This window comes from Cupressus sempervirens, chromosome 6 (genome assembly GCF_028749045.1).
Source record: "Cupressus sempervirens isolate cs-2001-9-10 chromosome 6, ASM2874904v1, whole genome shotgun sequence".
Taxonomy (NCBI): domain Eukaryota; kingdom Viridiplantae; phylum Streptophyta; class Pinopsida; order Cupressales; family Cupressaceae; genus Cupressus; species Cupressus sempervirens.
The window spans coordinates 42,822,189-42,840,848 of NC_143123.1; the positions used below are offsets into that span (position 1 = coordinate 42,822,189).

The 18,660-nt window shown below is 35.9% G+C and overlaps 1 protein-coding gene across 2 annotated transcripts; it reads left to right on the forward strand.

The window, feature by feature from the left end:
- Nucleotides 1-1,715: 1,715 nt before the first annotated feature.
- Nucleotides 1,716-11,888, forward strand: LOC149551024 (uncharacterized). Of its 2 annotated transcripts, none has more exons than XM_089786598.1 (3): nucleotides 1,716-1,878; nucleotides 10,363-10,779; nucleotides 10,881-11,888. In XM_089786598.1, the coding sequence occupies exons 2-3, from the start codon at nucleotides 10,432-10,434 to the stop codon at nucleotides 11,679-11,681; spliced, it is 1,149 nt and encodes a 382-aa protein (XP_089642724.1). In that variant the 5' UTR covers nucleotides 1,716-1,878; nucleotides 10,363-10,431; the 3' UTR covers nucleotides 11,682-11,888. The 2 variants fall into 2 exon arrangements, with proteins under 2 accessions (XP_089642724.1, XP_089642725.1); XM_089786599.1 differs by having other exon boundaries at nucleotides 1,734-1,878; nucleotides 10,366-10,779.
- The last annotated feature ends 6,772 nt before the right edge of the window (nucleotides 11,889-18,660 follow it).

Consider the following 18,660-nt stretch of genomic DNA (forward strand, 5'->3'; position numbering starts at 1 on the left):
CCAATGTACATATCACATTTCAATTAACCAACATTTAAAAAATAAACTAAGGTATCAACATTGTCATAATCATCAATGTTCTTTTTGTTTCTAGTTTTGATTTTATGTTACATTTTTGCATCGATGTTACATATTACACTATATGATCCATCATATTTTTTCTCCATGAGCTTTCTAACATCTTGATGATGGATCATAAAGTATGATTTGAAACATTGATGCAAAAAAATTACATACTAGAAAACAACATCTATTATGGATTAATAAAAAATAACATCTTTAATCATCATCAATATTAACCTAATATATGGGTGTAGGTCCCACTCTCTTTATCTCTGAAATATGAAGTATTAATGATGCCTGTTAAAACCAACTCCAAGGGCACTTTCTATTAAAGTCCAAATCATTTTAAAACAAAATTGAACTAGAAGAACTCCATAACTCGAGTATCCACTAAAATATCATTGAGACCTCTAAATTAGTTCACGTAATATCTAGTGGCTGTAATCAACTATCAAACTATTGTCAATCCCTAAGGGTCAACCTCTCCATCTACCTACCTATATCATTATAACCCATCAATATGCTTGTGTTCTCATGTTGATATTATGAAGATGAGACTTATGGGAAATGTCACCTCAATATGCCAATGCACCTAGGTGTACATAAGGATTTTACTTAGAGATTTATAGAACCATCATCCATAAACAAAGAATTATCATTGTAAATATGGGAAAATGAGCAATAAACACTATAGATGCTCTCAAAAACATTTTGGTTTCCCCAAATAATTTTTTCTTGACCCCAAGTTTTCCCTCTTTCCTCCCATGCTTGTGGACATTCTTAAAGATTAAAGGTCTCCATTCTTCAGTAGGCCCACAACACTGACATTTGTCAACGTTGTAGATCCCAGTACTTTACTACAAAACTATTTTTAAAGTATCCTTCTAAGAGACATGTTTTGATTACACCTCTATCTAAGCTCTAGTTGCTCAGGCATATGCCTTTCCAAATGAAGGTCTTTTTAAAATAACATTGTGGGCATTAGTTTTAAAAGAAGAACAATGACAAGTCGCAAAAAATGGGCACTCCTTGTGAGAGGAAAACAAGTATGTTACCATCTGATGATGGCAAATTAGTTGAGAAAAACATTGCCGATAGTCAAACCATGAGCATAAGCATCACTGATAAAAACTCTTTGATATGCAAATGGTTGTACCTACTGCCATGACTAAATGATCATGATGCCAACAAAGGAAATAACATATAAAGTTATAGACCTATTACAAAATTTAGGAAACTTGGGCCCGTTTGGTTGTTGGAATAGGAATAGAAAATTTGGAATATGTTTTCTATTCTCTGTTTGGTTCGTCAAATGGAATTAGGGAATATGAATACATATTCCCATTTTACCTCTAAAATGAGCTTGTACCCATTCCAAAAAATAGTTTTTATTGGAGTAGCCATTCCTATTCCCAATATTCCATCCCTAAAAATTCTCTATTCCTATGCTTGCAACCAAACGGTTATTGTTTGGTAAAATTGATCCAAAATTGACATTGTCAAATTCGAGAATTGACATCTTCTATGTTTGTTTTCACAACTAAGCAGAATTCTCGATTTGTTAATTCCCATATTTGAATCTTCCCTCCACTGAATGAAAATTAGGAGTAAATGTTGTTTTTACTTTTTTGAAATCCGCCTATAATCCTATCACTTGTCATTGGCGAATGGTTCATTACCTGAGTATCATTCTTGTTAGGGTTTCAGAGATTTACGGCGGATTTGCAAAAGTGGTGACACGGTGGGTTTGCAACAGCAGAAGAGTGGGCAAACAAAAGCACAGCTCCCTTCATAATACTTACGATTTGGGCACTGGTAAGTCAGCTGGATAGATTCCTTATTTGTTACAGATGTTCCAAATTACAAAAAGCCCTATTTTATAAAACATTTGGGTAGATTAACCTTTCATTGTTGAACAATTTGATGTTTTAAGAAACTCGCAGCTTGTCGAATTTGATATACTAATCAGTGGACTTGGATGAAGACAGTTACATTTGTTGCATGTGGGTTTAAATGGACATTTTCATTTCCCTGGTTTCTGAAATCATTAGGCTGTCTTTGTCGCTATTGGAGTTTCATGAATATTTGAGATTATTTTGCCGCTTGCTTGTTTATGACCGTGGGACACTCTGTATTAATCAAAGCTTCTGACTGTTATAAGTACCTCTGGTCACTAGTCTTTCTTCATATTATGTGTACGAAAATGCATCTGAGCTTTATGGGTAGCTTTAAAATGGTTTCCAATTCATTCCCATTTCTAATTATTTGCATCTGTGTGTAATTACGACAACCACCTGTATAAAGCAATCCCTATATCTTTGTTAGTCAACGGATTCAAATTGTTATTAAAAAAAAAATACACATATAATCAAACAAGGTTGTAACTCCCGTTACATCATTTTTCTCACCGTAGCCTATTATCCTCTTTTTTTGTTTTCTTTGATATATTCTCCACGCTTGTAATCCTTTGTGTTCCTTTTGAAGTATGATGTCTGACATCGCAGAATGAAGATATATATATATATATATATATATATATATATATATATATATATATATATATATATATATATATATATATATGTCTTTTAGAACTTGGCTAGACTATTAATGTTTCTAGCCAAGTGCTAAATGTATCATCTGTAGTGTGATGATTAGCTGCAAGTAGTGACTACCTCTTGCTTTCTACCATGATTTAGGAATGATCATTTTCTTAATTTTTAATTTTATTTTGACAACAGTCCTTTGACAGATTACTGATAGATCGACCATAGGGCAATTTTGAGTTTGTGAGTATAAGCAAAATATCTGCTTAAAGCCTCTGGCATGTCTAAAACTCCATGAGTGTCATGCTTGGAAATGACAGATTATTCTCCACGCTCGTAATCCTTAGTGTTCCTTCTGAGTTTGATGTTTGACAACGTTGGCACAATGAAGGATACATATATTCTTTTAGCACTTGGCTAGACCATTAATGTTTCTAGCCAAGTGCTAAATGTATCATCTGTAGTGCGACGATTAGCTACAAGTAGTGACAACCTTATTCTTGCTTTCTACCATGATTTAGGAATGATCATTTTCCTAATTTTTTATTTTTTACCGATAGATCGATCATTGGGCAATTTTGAGTTTGTTGGTAGGAGCAAAATATCTGCTTAAAGCCTTTGGCATGTCCAAAACTCCATGAGTGTCAGGCTTGGAAACTGGGCGGTGAGGAAATATTTGAAAAATAGAAAAGAAGAGTGGTGGGGAATGGTCATAGGCACCGTCACATCTAGGGACCTTGTATTCCTTCCCCTTGCAAAGTAGCAGCTCTTGTTTGTAGGTATCAAGTAAAGCACTGGATTACAAATGCCGTGATAGATATGTTTGCAAAATGTGGAAATGGCAGAGAGGGGACGGTGATGACTATATATATTTTAGAATGCACAGAAATAATTCAGCAAACATGTCTCATGACAGCAAGACATATATAACTGACATGAAACACCATAATATTGGAAAAATGCAATCTTTCAAAAAAAAATGCTTAAAATAAAAACTATAGCAAATGATATGTGAGCACATTTGGGTGCAAACTCTCATGAACTTGTAATATGGGGAGCAGGGCCAATCATTCAACATAAGATTAATATGCCTTTATTTGGAGCTTGGAATATCAATGATTCCTAATCTAGTTTTTCATCCCACCTTACAATATTACCTTATAATGTTGGTTCAAAGTCAAAGAGAGTATCGTCAAAACCCATCATGAGTATAGCACCTGTTAGTCCTGTTGTTAAATCTTTACTAGCTGTATAGTCAGGTTGAATCAAAATATTTCAAGCCTATCAAATTTGACATTGATTAGCAAGTTGCCAAGGTCAATATGCACTAAAAATCTTAATTGTCAGTTGATTATGTAAGCAATTCCTTAGAGGATAATAATGCACATAGCATCTATGAATGAATGATTTTATAATTTTAATAACATCCGCAAGGCCAAAGCAGCATATGGCACTCACTAGAAAAACAAGGACACCCTTGAGACAGAGGGTGCAAGAACATTAGGCCTTTTGAAGCTGCTTCTTTAAGACTGCTCTTTGAAAATGGACGTTGATCACTAAATTTGCTGTCCTATCTAATTGTGTTTCCTCAAAAAGAGTACCTAGATTGCTCGTTTCTAGAATATCCTCATAGCTGGAGTGGATGTCATTGTCTCCTCCTACCCTTCCTTGGGTATTGTCCATCTACTCATTTTGCATCTCAAATGATGCGAGCTCGTCCTAAGTTGCGCTATGATCATTTTAGCTCCCCATTTGATATTTGCTTCTTTGTATGCTTTCTCCTCATGGGCTCTTGCTGGGTTAATTTTTTTGATATAATAGTCTGTTTTGCGTCCATTTTGTTTTTGACCACATGCTACTCTTGAAAATTTCCTTCATGAACTTTTTTATTCCAGCATTGTTATTCAGACATATATGCATACTAACGTTCCATTTTTCCATCCATTTTACATTTTGCTTCATCCACGTGTATTTTCTTCTATCAAGCCGCTCTTCCATGATCAACCTAGGCGAGCAATGTTTTTTCATACTTTGGGCTTTCTTTATATAGCATAATAACCGAACCCTTGCCAAGGCCTCTAAAGGGAAGATGCCTATTTCCGCGAAAAGGATATCATAGGGAACTATCATTTTAATTTTGAAACTGCTGATGATTAAATGCTTTTGGATTCTTTCTACTAGTCTCCATTTCTGATCTGACATGTTGCTACCCCAAATCTCACACCATAAAGGATCACCGGGGCAACTAACAAACGAAAGCGCATCTTTTTGGTTTTCCAATCCCATAATTCCGAATTCTTGCATCTATTTTGTAAAGAATATAGTGCTTTCCAGCTTTCCAGCCTTCCAGATTTCTTTTGCTGCCTTTGGTTTATTTACAAAGAGAAAATCAACATTTTGGATTTGCTAGTGTTCACTTGCATCCCCACCACCTAATTGAAGGCCTCCTAGTGCCTTCAAGCGTTCCCTCAGACCATTAACAGTTTTAGCAATTAAAATGAGATCATCTGCATAAAGAACATACTTAGCTAGTTGAACCCCATTGCCATTAGTCTTGACTACACATTCTTCTAACTTATCAATATATAACCCAAACAAGGTTACATATCAACAAGTCTTAATTATGACTATGTATCACTTTTATTTTTTAAAATAGATTGTAGTTCACCTGAGTTTGTTGTACAATGGACTTCATATCTGAAATCCTCTAGATTACTTTATGTCATGGATGGACCTTATGAATGATATAATGTTTTAAGAGACATTGTTAAGAAGACTGAGTCATTCATGTTCTTGCAATTACAACCATCACAACATCTACACAAGAAGGTAGAAGAGAAATGTGTAAGCGCAAAACAAATGAAATTCCTTTTTATAAGCGTATTATCCATTCCAATGAGATAGGTTGCCATGACCAAATTCGCATGAGTAGAAGAGCCTTCTTTCCTTTAGCAAATATTCTTAGGTAAAAAGGAAGCATTACAAATACGATCCACATAACGTTAGAAGAACAATTAATGATGTTACTCCATACCCTTGGCCACAATCTAAAGAATTGTAAGATTGCCCATAACTTTGGGCACTTAGGAGAGACAATAAGATGATACTTACATGAGGTCGTGATGATTATGTTAGCACTTCATGCGGATTATTTTTTACCCCCTTTCCAACACTACTCTAGAAATTAGTAGCAAGGACTGTTTTCGATCCGTACTTCAAAGGTAAATTGCCTAGTGGTACAAATTTGTTTGCTTGAGTCTTAAATCCTATTATTGTGTGTTATTTGCTTATAAATATGATTACAATGGGATTTTGTTGGAGCAGTTGATGGATCCAATACCAGTCACTGTTGATGTTGACATACAAGCTAAATATTGCAATAAAAAAACAAATTGTCATAGAATGTTATGGGTGTGTGGTCGTTTGATTACAACTTTCAATACATCCTTGCTGGTTGGGAAGAGTCTGCTATAAATAGCCGTGTTCTAGCTTCGATCCTTTTGAGATCAGTTCCACAGGCAGTACCCCTGGTATGTCGATTAACAATGCAAATGATTATATAGTGAAGTATACGATGAAACTTACAACGTTATAATACCATATATTTTTTATGTAGGAAAATATTATTTAGTTGATGTTGGTTACCCAAACATATCAGGATTTTTCACCCCGTATTGGTGTATGCATTACCGCCTAAAGGAGTTTTCAAGAGCGAACTCGATTAACACTCCACAAGAGTTGTTTAATTATTGACACTCCTCGCTTAGGAATGAAATAGAGCATACATTTGAGATTTTGAAGCAACGTTTTTCTATCCTGAGGCCTGCAACTTCTTATCAAATCATGACACAAGGATTGTTTTAGCATGTTGCATTGTACACAACTTCATTACAATAGAGGGTGGCGTACCAACTGAAATAAAAATTGAAGAGGAAGATGATCGTGAAAGGATAAATGTACCCTTGCTTCAGACATATGGGTTGAGTCAGCATGATAGAGATTTTTGGGGAAAGTTTCAAGATGAAATAGAAAGAAGAATGTGGGAAGATTACATATCTCTAACTTAACCGTACATGAGTTTTCTTCTAAAATGTTGTTGTAGTGTTCTTTTACTATTTGCTGTAAGCTCTCAATTTCAAGAATCAACTTGTGTGTGTTTCTACCATTTGCTGAAAGCTCTGTATTTCAAGTATTACTAAATTGATATTTATCTGTGGATAGCCAGTTGACTAATGACACTTTGTAAGCTCTATATTTTATGGTTGTTCACAGTATTTTCTGATTGGATCAAACAACCGTATAAATTGTTTGACTTTAGTTCGTTATGACTGGTGTGAAACTCTTTCTCCTGCTTAGCACTTGTTCTCGCATCTTAGTTATCATAGCTCTTGTTAAGAAAGAATCCACGCTTTGGTGCTGGTAGGCTGTAATTATTCATAAGGATCTTGCTTATATCCGGTAGGAGTTCAGACCACTCCAATTTACTCTCTGTGGTTCATGTGATAGCCTTATTGTTAGGAATGTTTTTGGTCAGTATTAATGATATTACTGGGTGTAGACTTAGTTTATTAATTTTCTTTAAGTGTAGAGTTAGTGGGAATGTTTGTTTGAAATAAACCTGGTACCTAGTTTATCAAGTTGCTTAATTTTCCTATGTTCCCCTGAGTTTTCGGGATGGGGGTGGCAGGGGATGCCAGGACGGGTTTCTGGGACAACAATTTTTTTTGCTGATTTTGGGGACGGGGGGTACGACAAACAGGGACAGCTATATAATTATAGGGAAAATATAAAATATTTAAAGGAAATTTGCATATATACATTACATTCATATGACAACATGGATAACCATATAATATACCATCATAGAGCCTTAACATACAACATTCAATAATAGAACTCAATGCTCATTATGCTATAATGCATTTATAATTTGGAATTATTATCAATAAACATGTAATATTAAAATAATAACATAAAAATTTGAAATATACTCAAGAACATAATTTAGAATTCATTTTCAATAGCAACAAGAACAATAACCCACCATCCAAATTGAAACACACTACTATCATTAAATTCTAAAACTGCACTTCCAATTCATTGTAAGTGGAATGATATTAATACAAAAAGGTCCTCTATACAGTTCTGATCATGATATAGGTTTGTTGCAGTAAGATGATATTTTGATGCAACTTCCAATATTTACCATATCTTCCACAAAGGACCTAGATCAACCCAAGACCAACAAAACACTGATGTATTGCCAGAAAATGACATAAGGATGCATGTTCTAGGTCTATAATGCACTCTTCAGACTTTCCCAGCACCTTGCAATCAGTCTGCTATATAATTCTGAGCGTGTAGCGTGACTGTAGCAGCAATATTAATTCCATGATTCTTAATGTAATGTTGTCAAATACTAATTAGAGGGCCCTAAATAGCAGAAATTAGCTACCAAACAGTAATAGGCATGTTAGGGTGAACTTGAAAGGAGGGGCTCACTTTAAAATTAAAAAAGAAAACATTTTATGGAAGAAAAATATTTAATAAGTGCTGATGTTGTCTATAAAATCGGGGACCCCCATTGGTGCTAGGGACTTCCAAGGCATCCGTAGGGTGTCCCCAACCGTCTGCAGGATGTACAAACATCCCCAAAATTTTTTGTCGGAGTCCCCAAGTTTTCGGGGGATGGGAATTTTCAGAAAATTCAAAAGGGGGATGGGGTGGGGATGTCCCCTAGCCGTCCCCAAGTCCCCGAAGCGTTTCTGGTCCTGGGACGGGGGTTTTTAGGTGGGGGACGCGTCCCTAGGTAACATAGTAATTTTCTCTTAGAGCTCATTAAACTTTTCTGTGTTCCAAACTTTTAGAAAATCCAAACGTATATCCTTAATGCTCAGGTGGTCCATTCCGTATTCTATGACACCCAAATTTTGACACGGACAGGAGAATTTTGTCAAAGGCTGTAGAAAATGACTGCTTTGCAAATTTTGTATATATGCTGCAAATTTTAAAAGCACGAAAACCATAGACAAATCTATCTTGTGCATTCCCTGCGACCAAAATACTTCATGATATTTTACTGGCTCTTATCTGTGTCCATTTTTTTCTTGAACATTTCCATAGTTTCTTTTAATATATCTGCATGATGTCCATCCAAAGGTCACTACAGACATAAGACAACATTTAATTGGGGAGTTTTAAATAAAACAATCTCACATGCTTTGCATACTGGTCTGCGTGCGTTGTTTCTAAATTCTGCAAACATACTTATCAAGCATTTTTGTTTACACTATCTAACAAAAACCTCAGATTGTAGAAACGGATGCTGTTTCTGAGATTGCAAAGAAATATACTTGAGATTATTTCTTTGATGTCATCACTAATTCAGTTTGTCTCCTTGCTGCAATTCTTACAAGAAGATTATATTGGCAGATAGATCCAACTAGATCAACAATGTTTACGCTACATATATTAGTATATGGCGAAGCGCAGTTCTGGAAAATATGAAATCATTGGTAGAGAAAACTGTTTAACATGATTATTTGTAGAAACTATCTCTGTTGGAATCACCACAAAGCCATCCAGCATAATAAACTCGACATTGTGCTATCAGGTCACAACAACAATCTGTTTGCTTTAGAGAAAATGGTAAGCCAATTTGCAGGACCCTGCCACACTTACCAATGACCAAATGATTACAAGAGAACCTGGTATGAAGCTTGAATAGTTGAATATGAGATGTTTGGTACATCAAATATGGTAATTACACCCAAGGATAAAACAATAATTGTGATGGAACTTTGCAGTTGTCTGCATCTGAAGAAGACGAAGAGATCATTTTATTTCTAGTAAAAGGCAGGAGCAAGGGAATCTAGATCACAATGAATATAAGATTGCGACAGTGGGTCAGCTAAAAGATTTGCCAAATTTTATAGTATTGCACATATGCTATTCATTTTGCTCTTGCTTATAAGTATTGATATTGAAAGATTGCTCGACTTTTTAAATGTCATATGATCTGCACTGCTTAACTTGGGAAACAATCATCTGTCAATAAAACCCGCATTGTTTTGCATTCAAATCTATCAGAGTATTTCCAATATTATTATCTGTTATGTACCCAGCTGGATATTTTTGCATATGGATTGATGCTGTCATAGGATACAAGGAGAGTGTAATGCGATCAGTGGAATGAGGGCAATGAATGGAGTGAAGAGGACTTGAAGACAATCAACAAATGGAACGTGATAAGCAATTAGGTTGTGCTTAAAGTTTGGTATTTGGAATGTGGAATAGTGGAAGAGGTTTTGTGAGGCTTTGACCATTAATAGGTCTTGAGAGACGTGAGGATTAAGTGATCAGTTTGAAGGATCCTTCTGGTAATCCAAGATGGCTGACCTAACCAGATTATTGCAGCAATAAAATAAGGTGTTGAAGAACAATCACTTGGATGGAAAACCTTCCTGAGCTAGAAATAAATTATAACAATAAACCTTGAAGAATAATGGTAATGTTTTTTAATCTTAAGAAAAATTTGAGCTAGAAATAAATTCGATGGAGGACTTCATTACAGAGCACAGATCAAAGTATGCATGAAATTGAGGGAGTAATGAATGTTAGTTTTGTGGCAGGTCATTTTTTTTAATAACTAGTTGTGACTGCTTAGCCAAAAGATTCTGCTGTTTTTAACTTGTCTATCTTTGGGCTACCTACTTGTTTAATTTCTGCTGTGTTTAACTTGTTTAATTTTCAGCAGTGGGAGCAAAGGACCAACTTGGCTTGATTGTTATCTTGTGACTGCTAATCGTACACAACACTTTTGATGAGCATGGACAATGCTGTTCAAGTCACCCACATAGCTTCTTCTTGGAAGAAGGTTTTATGGACAAGAGAAATGGAACTCAAGTTTCTAGATTTGCTCCACGAGCAAGTCCAACTTGGAAGGAAAAGTGAGTGGGGATTCAAAAAAGAAGCTTGGACCGCCATTGAAAGGAGGTTCAACAGGGAGCTCAAGTTGAACTTGTCAAAGGAAAATTTCAAGAACAAAATGAAAACATGGAAGCAAAGTTATAGATTAATGAAAGAGTTGAAAAATACAAGTGGTTTTGAGTGGAATGAGACTACTCAATCTATGGATGCTGATGATAGAGTCTGGGATGAACTTTTGAAGGTAACATGCTCTTCATAATCTTTTGTTTTTAGTTTAAATCTATCTTATTAAGTTAGTAATGGAAGTCAAATAAGTAATTCAATCTTTATGCTAACATGTAGAGAAAAGAATTCAGAAATGCCAAAGTGTTTATGAGGCAGCCATTCAAATACTACAATGACTTAGCCTTCATTGTGGGGAATGACCTGGCTGAAGGTAACACAGCTGCGACAGCTCAAAAGACAGAAGAAGGGCACCCTATGGTTGTGGGAAATGACATGGCCCAAGGTAACACAGTTGCAACAGCTCAAAAGACAGAAGAAGGGCACCTTATGGTTGTGGGGAATGACATGGCCGAAGGTAACACAGCTGCAACAGCTCAAAAGACGGTAGAAGGGCAACCTATGGTTGTGGGGAATGACATGGCCGAAGATAACACAGCTGCAACAGCCCATAAGACAGAAGAAAGGCACCCTATAAATGAGGCCCTCAATCTCAATGATGATGAGGATATTGGTACACCTCTTGAGACTGCTGCTGATTTGGATGATGAGGATATCACTACACCTATATCCAATCAATCTGGTGTAAGTGGCAAACGGATTCGTTCAACATCATTATCAAGGAGGCCAAAGAGGAAGAAGACGAGGATGGCTAGTTTCATGGATGGGATTTGTGAAACCATCAATAAGCTACATGAGGGCCTTAGTAAGCCTCAAACAATCAAAGTGGATCAGTCTCATTTGGATAAGGTTTTAGATGATGTGTATGATGTACTAAAAGCCATCCCTGAACTTAGTCTAACTACTATGCTTGTGGCATATGACGCTTTTTTGGTTGAACCTGCAAGAGCCAAAGGTTTCTTGAGATTGACTCAAGAGGAGAGAGTAAAATACATTCAAATGAAGTTTGGAGGTCACTAGTAGCATTATGGAGAGGACTTAGTATGATGGTCATGTTGTGCAAACTGTGAGACATTATTGTTTAATATTTATTTGACATTTTTAGAAGAGTACTAGTCTTATCTGTTTATAGGACAGTCTGCTGACTGTTTATATAGCTTTTGTAAACATTGTAACCTGTAATCTTTTAGTTGATAATCTTGACAAATACAAACTTTTATTGTTAAATCCTACTGTTACAGATTTGTTTCTACATCAATGTTGTTAAATATTTGTTTCCACATTAATTCAAAGATTTATAGCAGTATACTAATACATATTTTGTATGAGCAAATTCAATATGTATACAGTATCACGAGTTTATCTATGTCTGCTTACAATTGAAATATACCCATACAGTTTAACTACAAATTTCTGCATACATGGCATATAGGTACGCAGTGATATACCTGAATTTAAATATTGTATTTAGAATTATGCCACAATAGATCACAACTTTGTTGACTGTTTTTATTTTATATTCATGAATGCACTTTCAGAGCTAAATGACTGGTCTTTTTTTCTGTAATATATAAAATCATTACAATTGCTACATTCAACATGTTCTCCATGAGTGCTCACTATCTTTTAGCATATTTTTGACACCATTTATGCAAAATTCTGCAATTATTGTATTTAGCACTAATTTTTTATTGATTTGTGATCTCTCTTCATTGGATCTCTCTATCATGTTATTCATATTCCATTGTTGACAATCTTTATAAGCAGTGATACCGGTCATTTTGGAAACTTATAGCAGCACGAACAATAGTTTTTGGTCCTTGTAGCAGCTCTATGAATGTGCTTTAAGACATCTTGGAGCTGTTCTCTATGATGACTCAAATTAATGAGATCTTGTCTCTAGTTCTGAACTATACTATCAATGTTGATGACTGTCTTAATTGACTGCTGCCCTTTATTCATTCAAACCTGTCTCGTTTTGCTGCTTGTAACAATCACAATCAATGTTTTTTATAATCTTCTAACTTTTCCCTCATATCACTATTTTTGTCACTTGGATTTGAGTGAGTACTATTGATCCTTGAATACTTTGGCATCCTAGAACCTTTATCATGACAATGCTATTTATCAGTCTAGACATTTAAGTTATGATTGAAATTTGTTTACTTATGCAAATCATCTAATGTATCACTATCTTTACACACTATTGCCTTGAATTGTTGAAATTATCTTTACCAGTATATATCTGGTATGAGCAATTCAACATGTATTCACAACATCATGAGTTTACCTATGCCAGCTTACTATTGAAATATGCCCATACAGTTTAAATACAAATGTCTGCATATATGGCATATAGATATGCAGTGATATAACTGAGTTTAAACATGTTACTTATAATTATGTCACTTGTTAATAGATTTCATATAATATTTGTCAACTATAGAAATATACTGTGTTTCTGTCCTCTGTTTCGTGTTGGCAATCTATTACATCATAACTATCATGATATTCGTTACTTCCATTTACTTGTATTGTTGGTTGGTTGTTTGTTCATTAATATACATGTAACAAATGTGGTTTTCACTGTGCATTGTTGATATAGGATTGATAGCTTTGAGAGATGTGTCAATGCATTGTTAATGTGGTTTTGGCTTGTGCTTGTTGAAAATCTCGCACACGAAGACTAATCTTGGACACCAGGTTTGGTGTGTCTAGATAGAAAGAAGGTTGTTAATGCTTATATATTTTGTGTAATCTTTATGGTAAGAACAATGGATATGGATCTTTTAGGTGAGTTGCCAATGCCCCATCTACATCTATGCATGATGAAGGACATGATTGCAAGTTGTGTAAAGGCTTGAGAGGTGGTTAGGGCTGAAATTGCTTTCAATGGTCAAAGCTGAATTATCTTTGTGCATTGCCTTCTTGTTATTACTGTACTTGTTTGTCAAGACCATATGTGTAAATGTGCTTAAAATAGAGGGAACTTGCCTAATGAATTTGGTTGCTCTTTTATGAGTTTACCTTATATTTAACTTGTTTATGCTTTTGAATACATACGTTTGACTAATCAATGGTCACCTCATGACTATTTGCAAATTAATCTGGTGTTTTTTTGGGAATCATTTATTTTCCTCTCCAGTCCACTATTGTCAAGAAAAATCACATTTAAATGACAAAAAATACTACATTAAAAAAATGTAACAAAATTAATAATTAAATCATATTTAAAGGATGCAGCACATTTCACATTTAAAATCTAAACAAGTATATGGATGGAGTGGAGTGATGTCTAAAAAATTGAATTCTATGACGAGTGGGAAGTTGTTTGCGTGCATGTATTTGATGCTTCATGAGGTGTCGATGAGATTTCGAAGGAAGGAGGGAGAGATTCTTGTGATTCTATGGGAATCCACGAGGTGGAGATAAGCTTGGTGACCTTGGTGGAGGTCAAGTTGAGCCCTCAAAACCCACTAGTATTGGTTGTTCACTGGATTCACTTTCTAAATTGGTGCGGTCAACGCTTTCAGTGTCAAATTGGGTGGAAAGTCAACTCTCTCAAAAGTCTGCAATATTTCAGATACTTTCAAGGACATGTTTGCTATCTAGGTCTCAGACTTAGTGATAAACCATAACACCTCTCTTATGACTCTTGACTTATTGGGAAATTTGCTGGTCCTAGACCATACATTGATCTTGTTCATGTTCTCGCCAAGAAGAAGTGGGAGTTAAGGACCATGTTGATATCTCGACGATGTCCAAAGCTTTTTTTTCTCCAACTTTTCTTGCCATGGATACCTAACCATGTTCTATGTGGTGGTCTTTGGTTGATCAATAAATCTTCTCTCATGCTTTAGAAATGGGCTCCTTAGTTGGACTTTAGTGATTCTTTTTTTCGTCCAAGCCCCTATGTGTTTAGAGCTATAACTAGTGCTTTTGGGGAATTCCTGCCCATTGATAGAATGACTGTGGCCAGGACTAGATTGACATATGCCAAAATTTGTGTGGGTGTTAGCCATGTTGCTAATATGCCTGAGACTATGGAAATCATCTTGAAGCTTGGTAGATGGGTGTTGAGAATTGAGTTTGAGAGTTTTCCCTATGCCTGCTTCCATTGCAAGAAAAGTTGGTCATTAGGCCATTTCAAGAAAAGTTGGCCATTAGGTAAAGAAATGTCCAGACATTGCATCTAAAGATAAAACCAAAAAGACCCACAGGAAAAAGAAGGCATGTAGGATTAAGGATCCCCAAAATGAGGTGTTTTGGGGGATAGTGGGCAACCTAAGGAGCTCTAGTCGGTTTAAAACCTGAATGTTAACATTGCCTTGCCAGTGGAGTCCCCTGCTCAAATTACTCTAGGGAATCCTTTGATTCCCCAACCAGTTGAAATTGTCTACTTTGGAACCAAATGGTGACAATGGACTAGTTTGCAAGGTTGCATTGCCTCCCCCCCTCCAACCAGATGAATAATATGCTCCAAAAAGACCCAAATGATATGGCTGAAGAAGGCAAGATCTAGGAGGACTTGACAAAGGTTGAGGATTTAAACTCAATTGGAAATGATGGTGATTTTTAGGGAACTCAAGGGACATTCGAGGAAGCCCAATAGTGTCTTGTCCTAGGTGGTTGTTTGCAAGGGTCCCAATCCTTTGTGGATATTGTGAAGATGACTCTTCAATAGCTTGCCTCCCCTCTCATATCCATCTCAAAAACTAGTTATCACTGGGGGGAAGATATGGATAATTTGAATGCGAGCATAAATGTGGACCTATTTTTTGATGCCATTCAGGATAATGACACCGTTTCATTACAGTAGTCGACAAAAAGAGGGAAACAAGGAGGGAAACCTAATGCCCAAATTAAATCTACTCCTCAACAAATGACAATCACCTATGATAGGTCAAAGGTTGATGTTGGTGCTCCTTGCTCCTCGCGTGGTAGGAAATTTGCCTTGTGGAAAAAAGACTAAGAGACCAAAAGGAACATAAAAGAGAAAACTCAAAAAGCTATTCACTAGGCTTGTACTTTAGGTAAAAAATGAAAATTCTCTCTTAGAACATTCAATGATTGAATAGTCGTTACAAATAGGATATTCTTAGGAATATTGTTGGAGATCACATTTGTGATATTGCTATCAGGATTTAATTGTGTGATTTTTGAGTCAAACTCATTGACCCATGTTTCATGAGTAGTGATTCAACATGAATCCATCTCTCATGAGAATAAATGGAACACTTAGCACTCATTGGATCTAGGTGATGCTCATAGGGGTGAAGCATCGAGACTTCCTAGGAGGTCACCCATCCCAGTACTACTCCAGCCTGAGTGCGCTTAACTACTTTTCACAATTTGACTTGCTGTGGAAATTATCTCCTACTTATTAGGAGATCACACTCCTGATATTGTTTTGATTCAAGAAACCAAGACGATTAAATAAATAGTGAAACTTATCAAACTCTTTAAGAATTGTGGTGTTATTGGTAGTAGTAGCTTCGAATGTGCTTCTTGAGATATTGCTATTTTTTGGAACTTGTCTCATGTTAAAGGTGTGACTCTTTTGGTGGATGAGAACCTTGCTTTTATTAGATTCTCCCATGTCCAAGGTGATTTTTTTCGAGGTTCTCTCCAATATATACACCCCTAACACCAAGGCCAGAAGAAGAATATTCTAGGCCAAGTTGGCAGTTAATAGATTAAAGTAGTTGGTGGTGGGAGACTCCAATACTCCCCTTTTGGATATTGAGAAGTTTTGCGGTGTCCCCTCTTAACTGGATAATAGGATGGATCTTATGTAATTTATCAATAACCAAGGGTTAAATGGCCTAGATCTTCAAGCTCTTAACTATACTTGGTCTAATAGACGAGTAGGTTTGGAATTAATTCAAGTCTAGTTAGATAGGGTCCTCTTCTCTAATGACTAGTTTTGCAAATATCATTACTCTATGTGTGCTCTTGGTAGAGTGGGCTCTAATTACATTTCCATCTCTTTTGTGGTGAACCCTATCTCTACTAAAAGAAATTGTCCTTTCAAAATTGAGAAGACATGGCTTACACATCAAAGCTTGGAAGCCCACATCTTAGATTGTTGGACCATTTCAATACAAGGCATTGCTATGTTTAGAGTGGCTAATAAACTTAGATTTGTTGAAAATGAAGTGAAAAAATGGAATAAAAGTATTTTCGGGGACATTTTACAATTAAAATTTCCATCAAAGAAGAGTTCTCAGTAGTCCAGGAAAACATTTAATTTGAAGGGTATAACAAATTATCCTTTGAGATAGAAGATGACATTCTTGTCCGACTTCAAGACATTATTGCCAATGAGGATGTTTCCGAGAGGAGATGATCCCATTCTCTATGGCTAACCAAAATGGACAAGAACACACATTTCTTCCATATGATGACACTTAAACACAAGGCAACTAATTAAATTAACCATTTGCCTATTAGTGTAAAAATTTATAAACTTGAAGATACATCAAACAGGGGGCTTCCAAATTCTTTTCCTCTCTTTTTTCAGCAAACCTAAATTTGGATTTGTAGGCACAAAATTCTATCTCATAGTCCATTCCTCAACTTATTAATGATGAACTCAACAATTCTCTTATGGATGTGTCCTCTGCAAAGGAAGTCAAGCAATCTCCTTTTCTTTTGAAGGGAACAAGGGTTTCCCCATGTTTTTCTTCCAGAGCTTCTCACCTATTATTGGTAAGAATATTTTCAACGTTGTTAAAGAATCCTTTGGGGTAGAAATATCCTAAAGGAAATCAATGAATCCTTTTTGGTTCTTATTCCCAAAGAGCCTAGACCAAACTCTATGGATAAAGTCCACCCTATCACTCTCTAGAATAATTTCTATAAAATTACTTCCACACTTCTTACGTTGAGGATGCTTAAGTTTCTTCCTTCCATCATTTCCCTTGAACATACTGATTTTATACCAGGTTTGAAAAATTCTGGATTCCATTATAACTTTTCATGAATGCATTCACTCTTTGAAAGCTGCGAGGAAGGACATTTTTTTCCCACTAAAATTGGATCTTTCTAAGGATTACAATGGGGTTTATTGGTCTTTCCTTCTCAAATCTCTCAAGGCTTTTGTTTCTATGATCGTCCTATCTACTTGGTGGAACAATTGATTTCCACACCTATTTAGATGTTGGCAAATGGGTCCCCCTCTCCTTTCTTCAAGCCTTCCAAAGGGCCGAGACAAGGTATTCCTTTGTAAACTATCCTTTTTGTGTGTCTTCCTAAATGCCTGGGTAGATATACCCATCTTATGGTCTAAACAGGTATCCTCTTGGTCATCAAGTCCTCGTCATCTAATCTCATTTGTCCTCATCAACAATTTGTTGATGGTACTATCTTCCTTGGTGAGGCCTTAGTCAAAGAAGCTAAATTTATCAAGAATTTGTTTGACCGGTATACTAAAGTTATTGGCCAACTTATTTTCTGGTCCAAGAGCTCCTTTTCTTCATTAACACCCCAACAAGAAGGCAAATGAGTATTACAAATATCTTGGGATGTTAAATAAATTGTTTGTCAGATATCTACCTTGGGCTCTCCCTTGATATGAAGCCTCCATACTCTTTCTAGGACGTCCTGGTTGACAAGTTTAACATAAAATTGGCTAGATGGAAGGGTGCACTATTAAGCCAGGAAAGTAAAATCTAGCTCTTGAAGTCCTCCCTTCGAAGTCTTCTTGTTTATGCTCTTAGTTTGTGGTATGTTCTTGGAAAAGTTGCAGGTGCTATTGAAAGAGGTTCCTCTAGTCTGAATTCAAGGAAAAGAAGAGATTCTCCCTCATTACTTAGGATAAGGTCTGTAGGCCTAAGTCAAAAGGTGGTTTGGGTTTGAAGAGTATTAGATCTCTAAATAAAGTTATTATAGCAAAATATCAATGGAGGCTCTTCTCCTCTGAATATGGATGAGCTTTGGTTTGGAAGAGTAAATATCTTTTCTCTTGTCCCAACTTTAGGGGCTTTCTAGTTTCTAA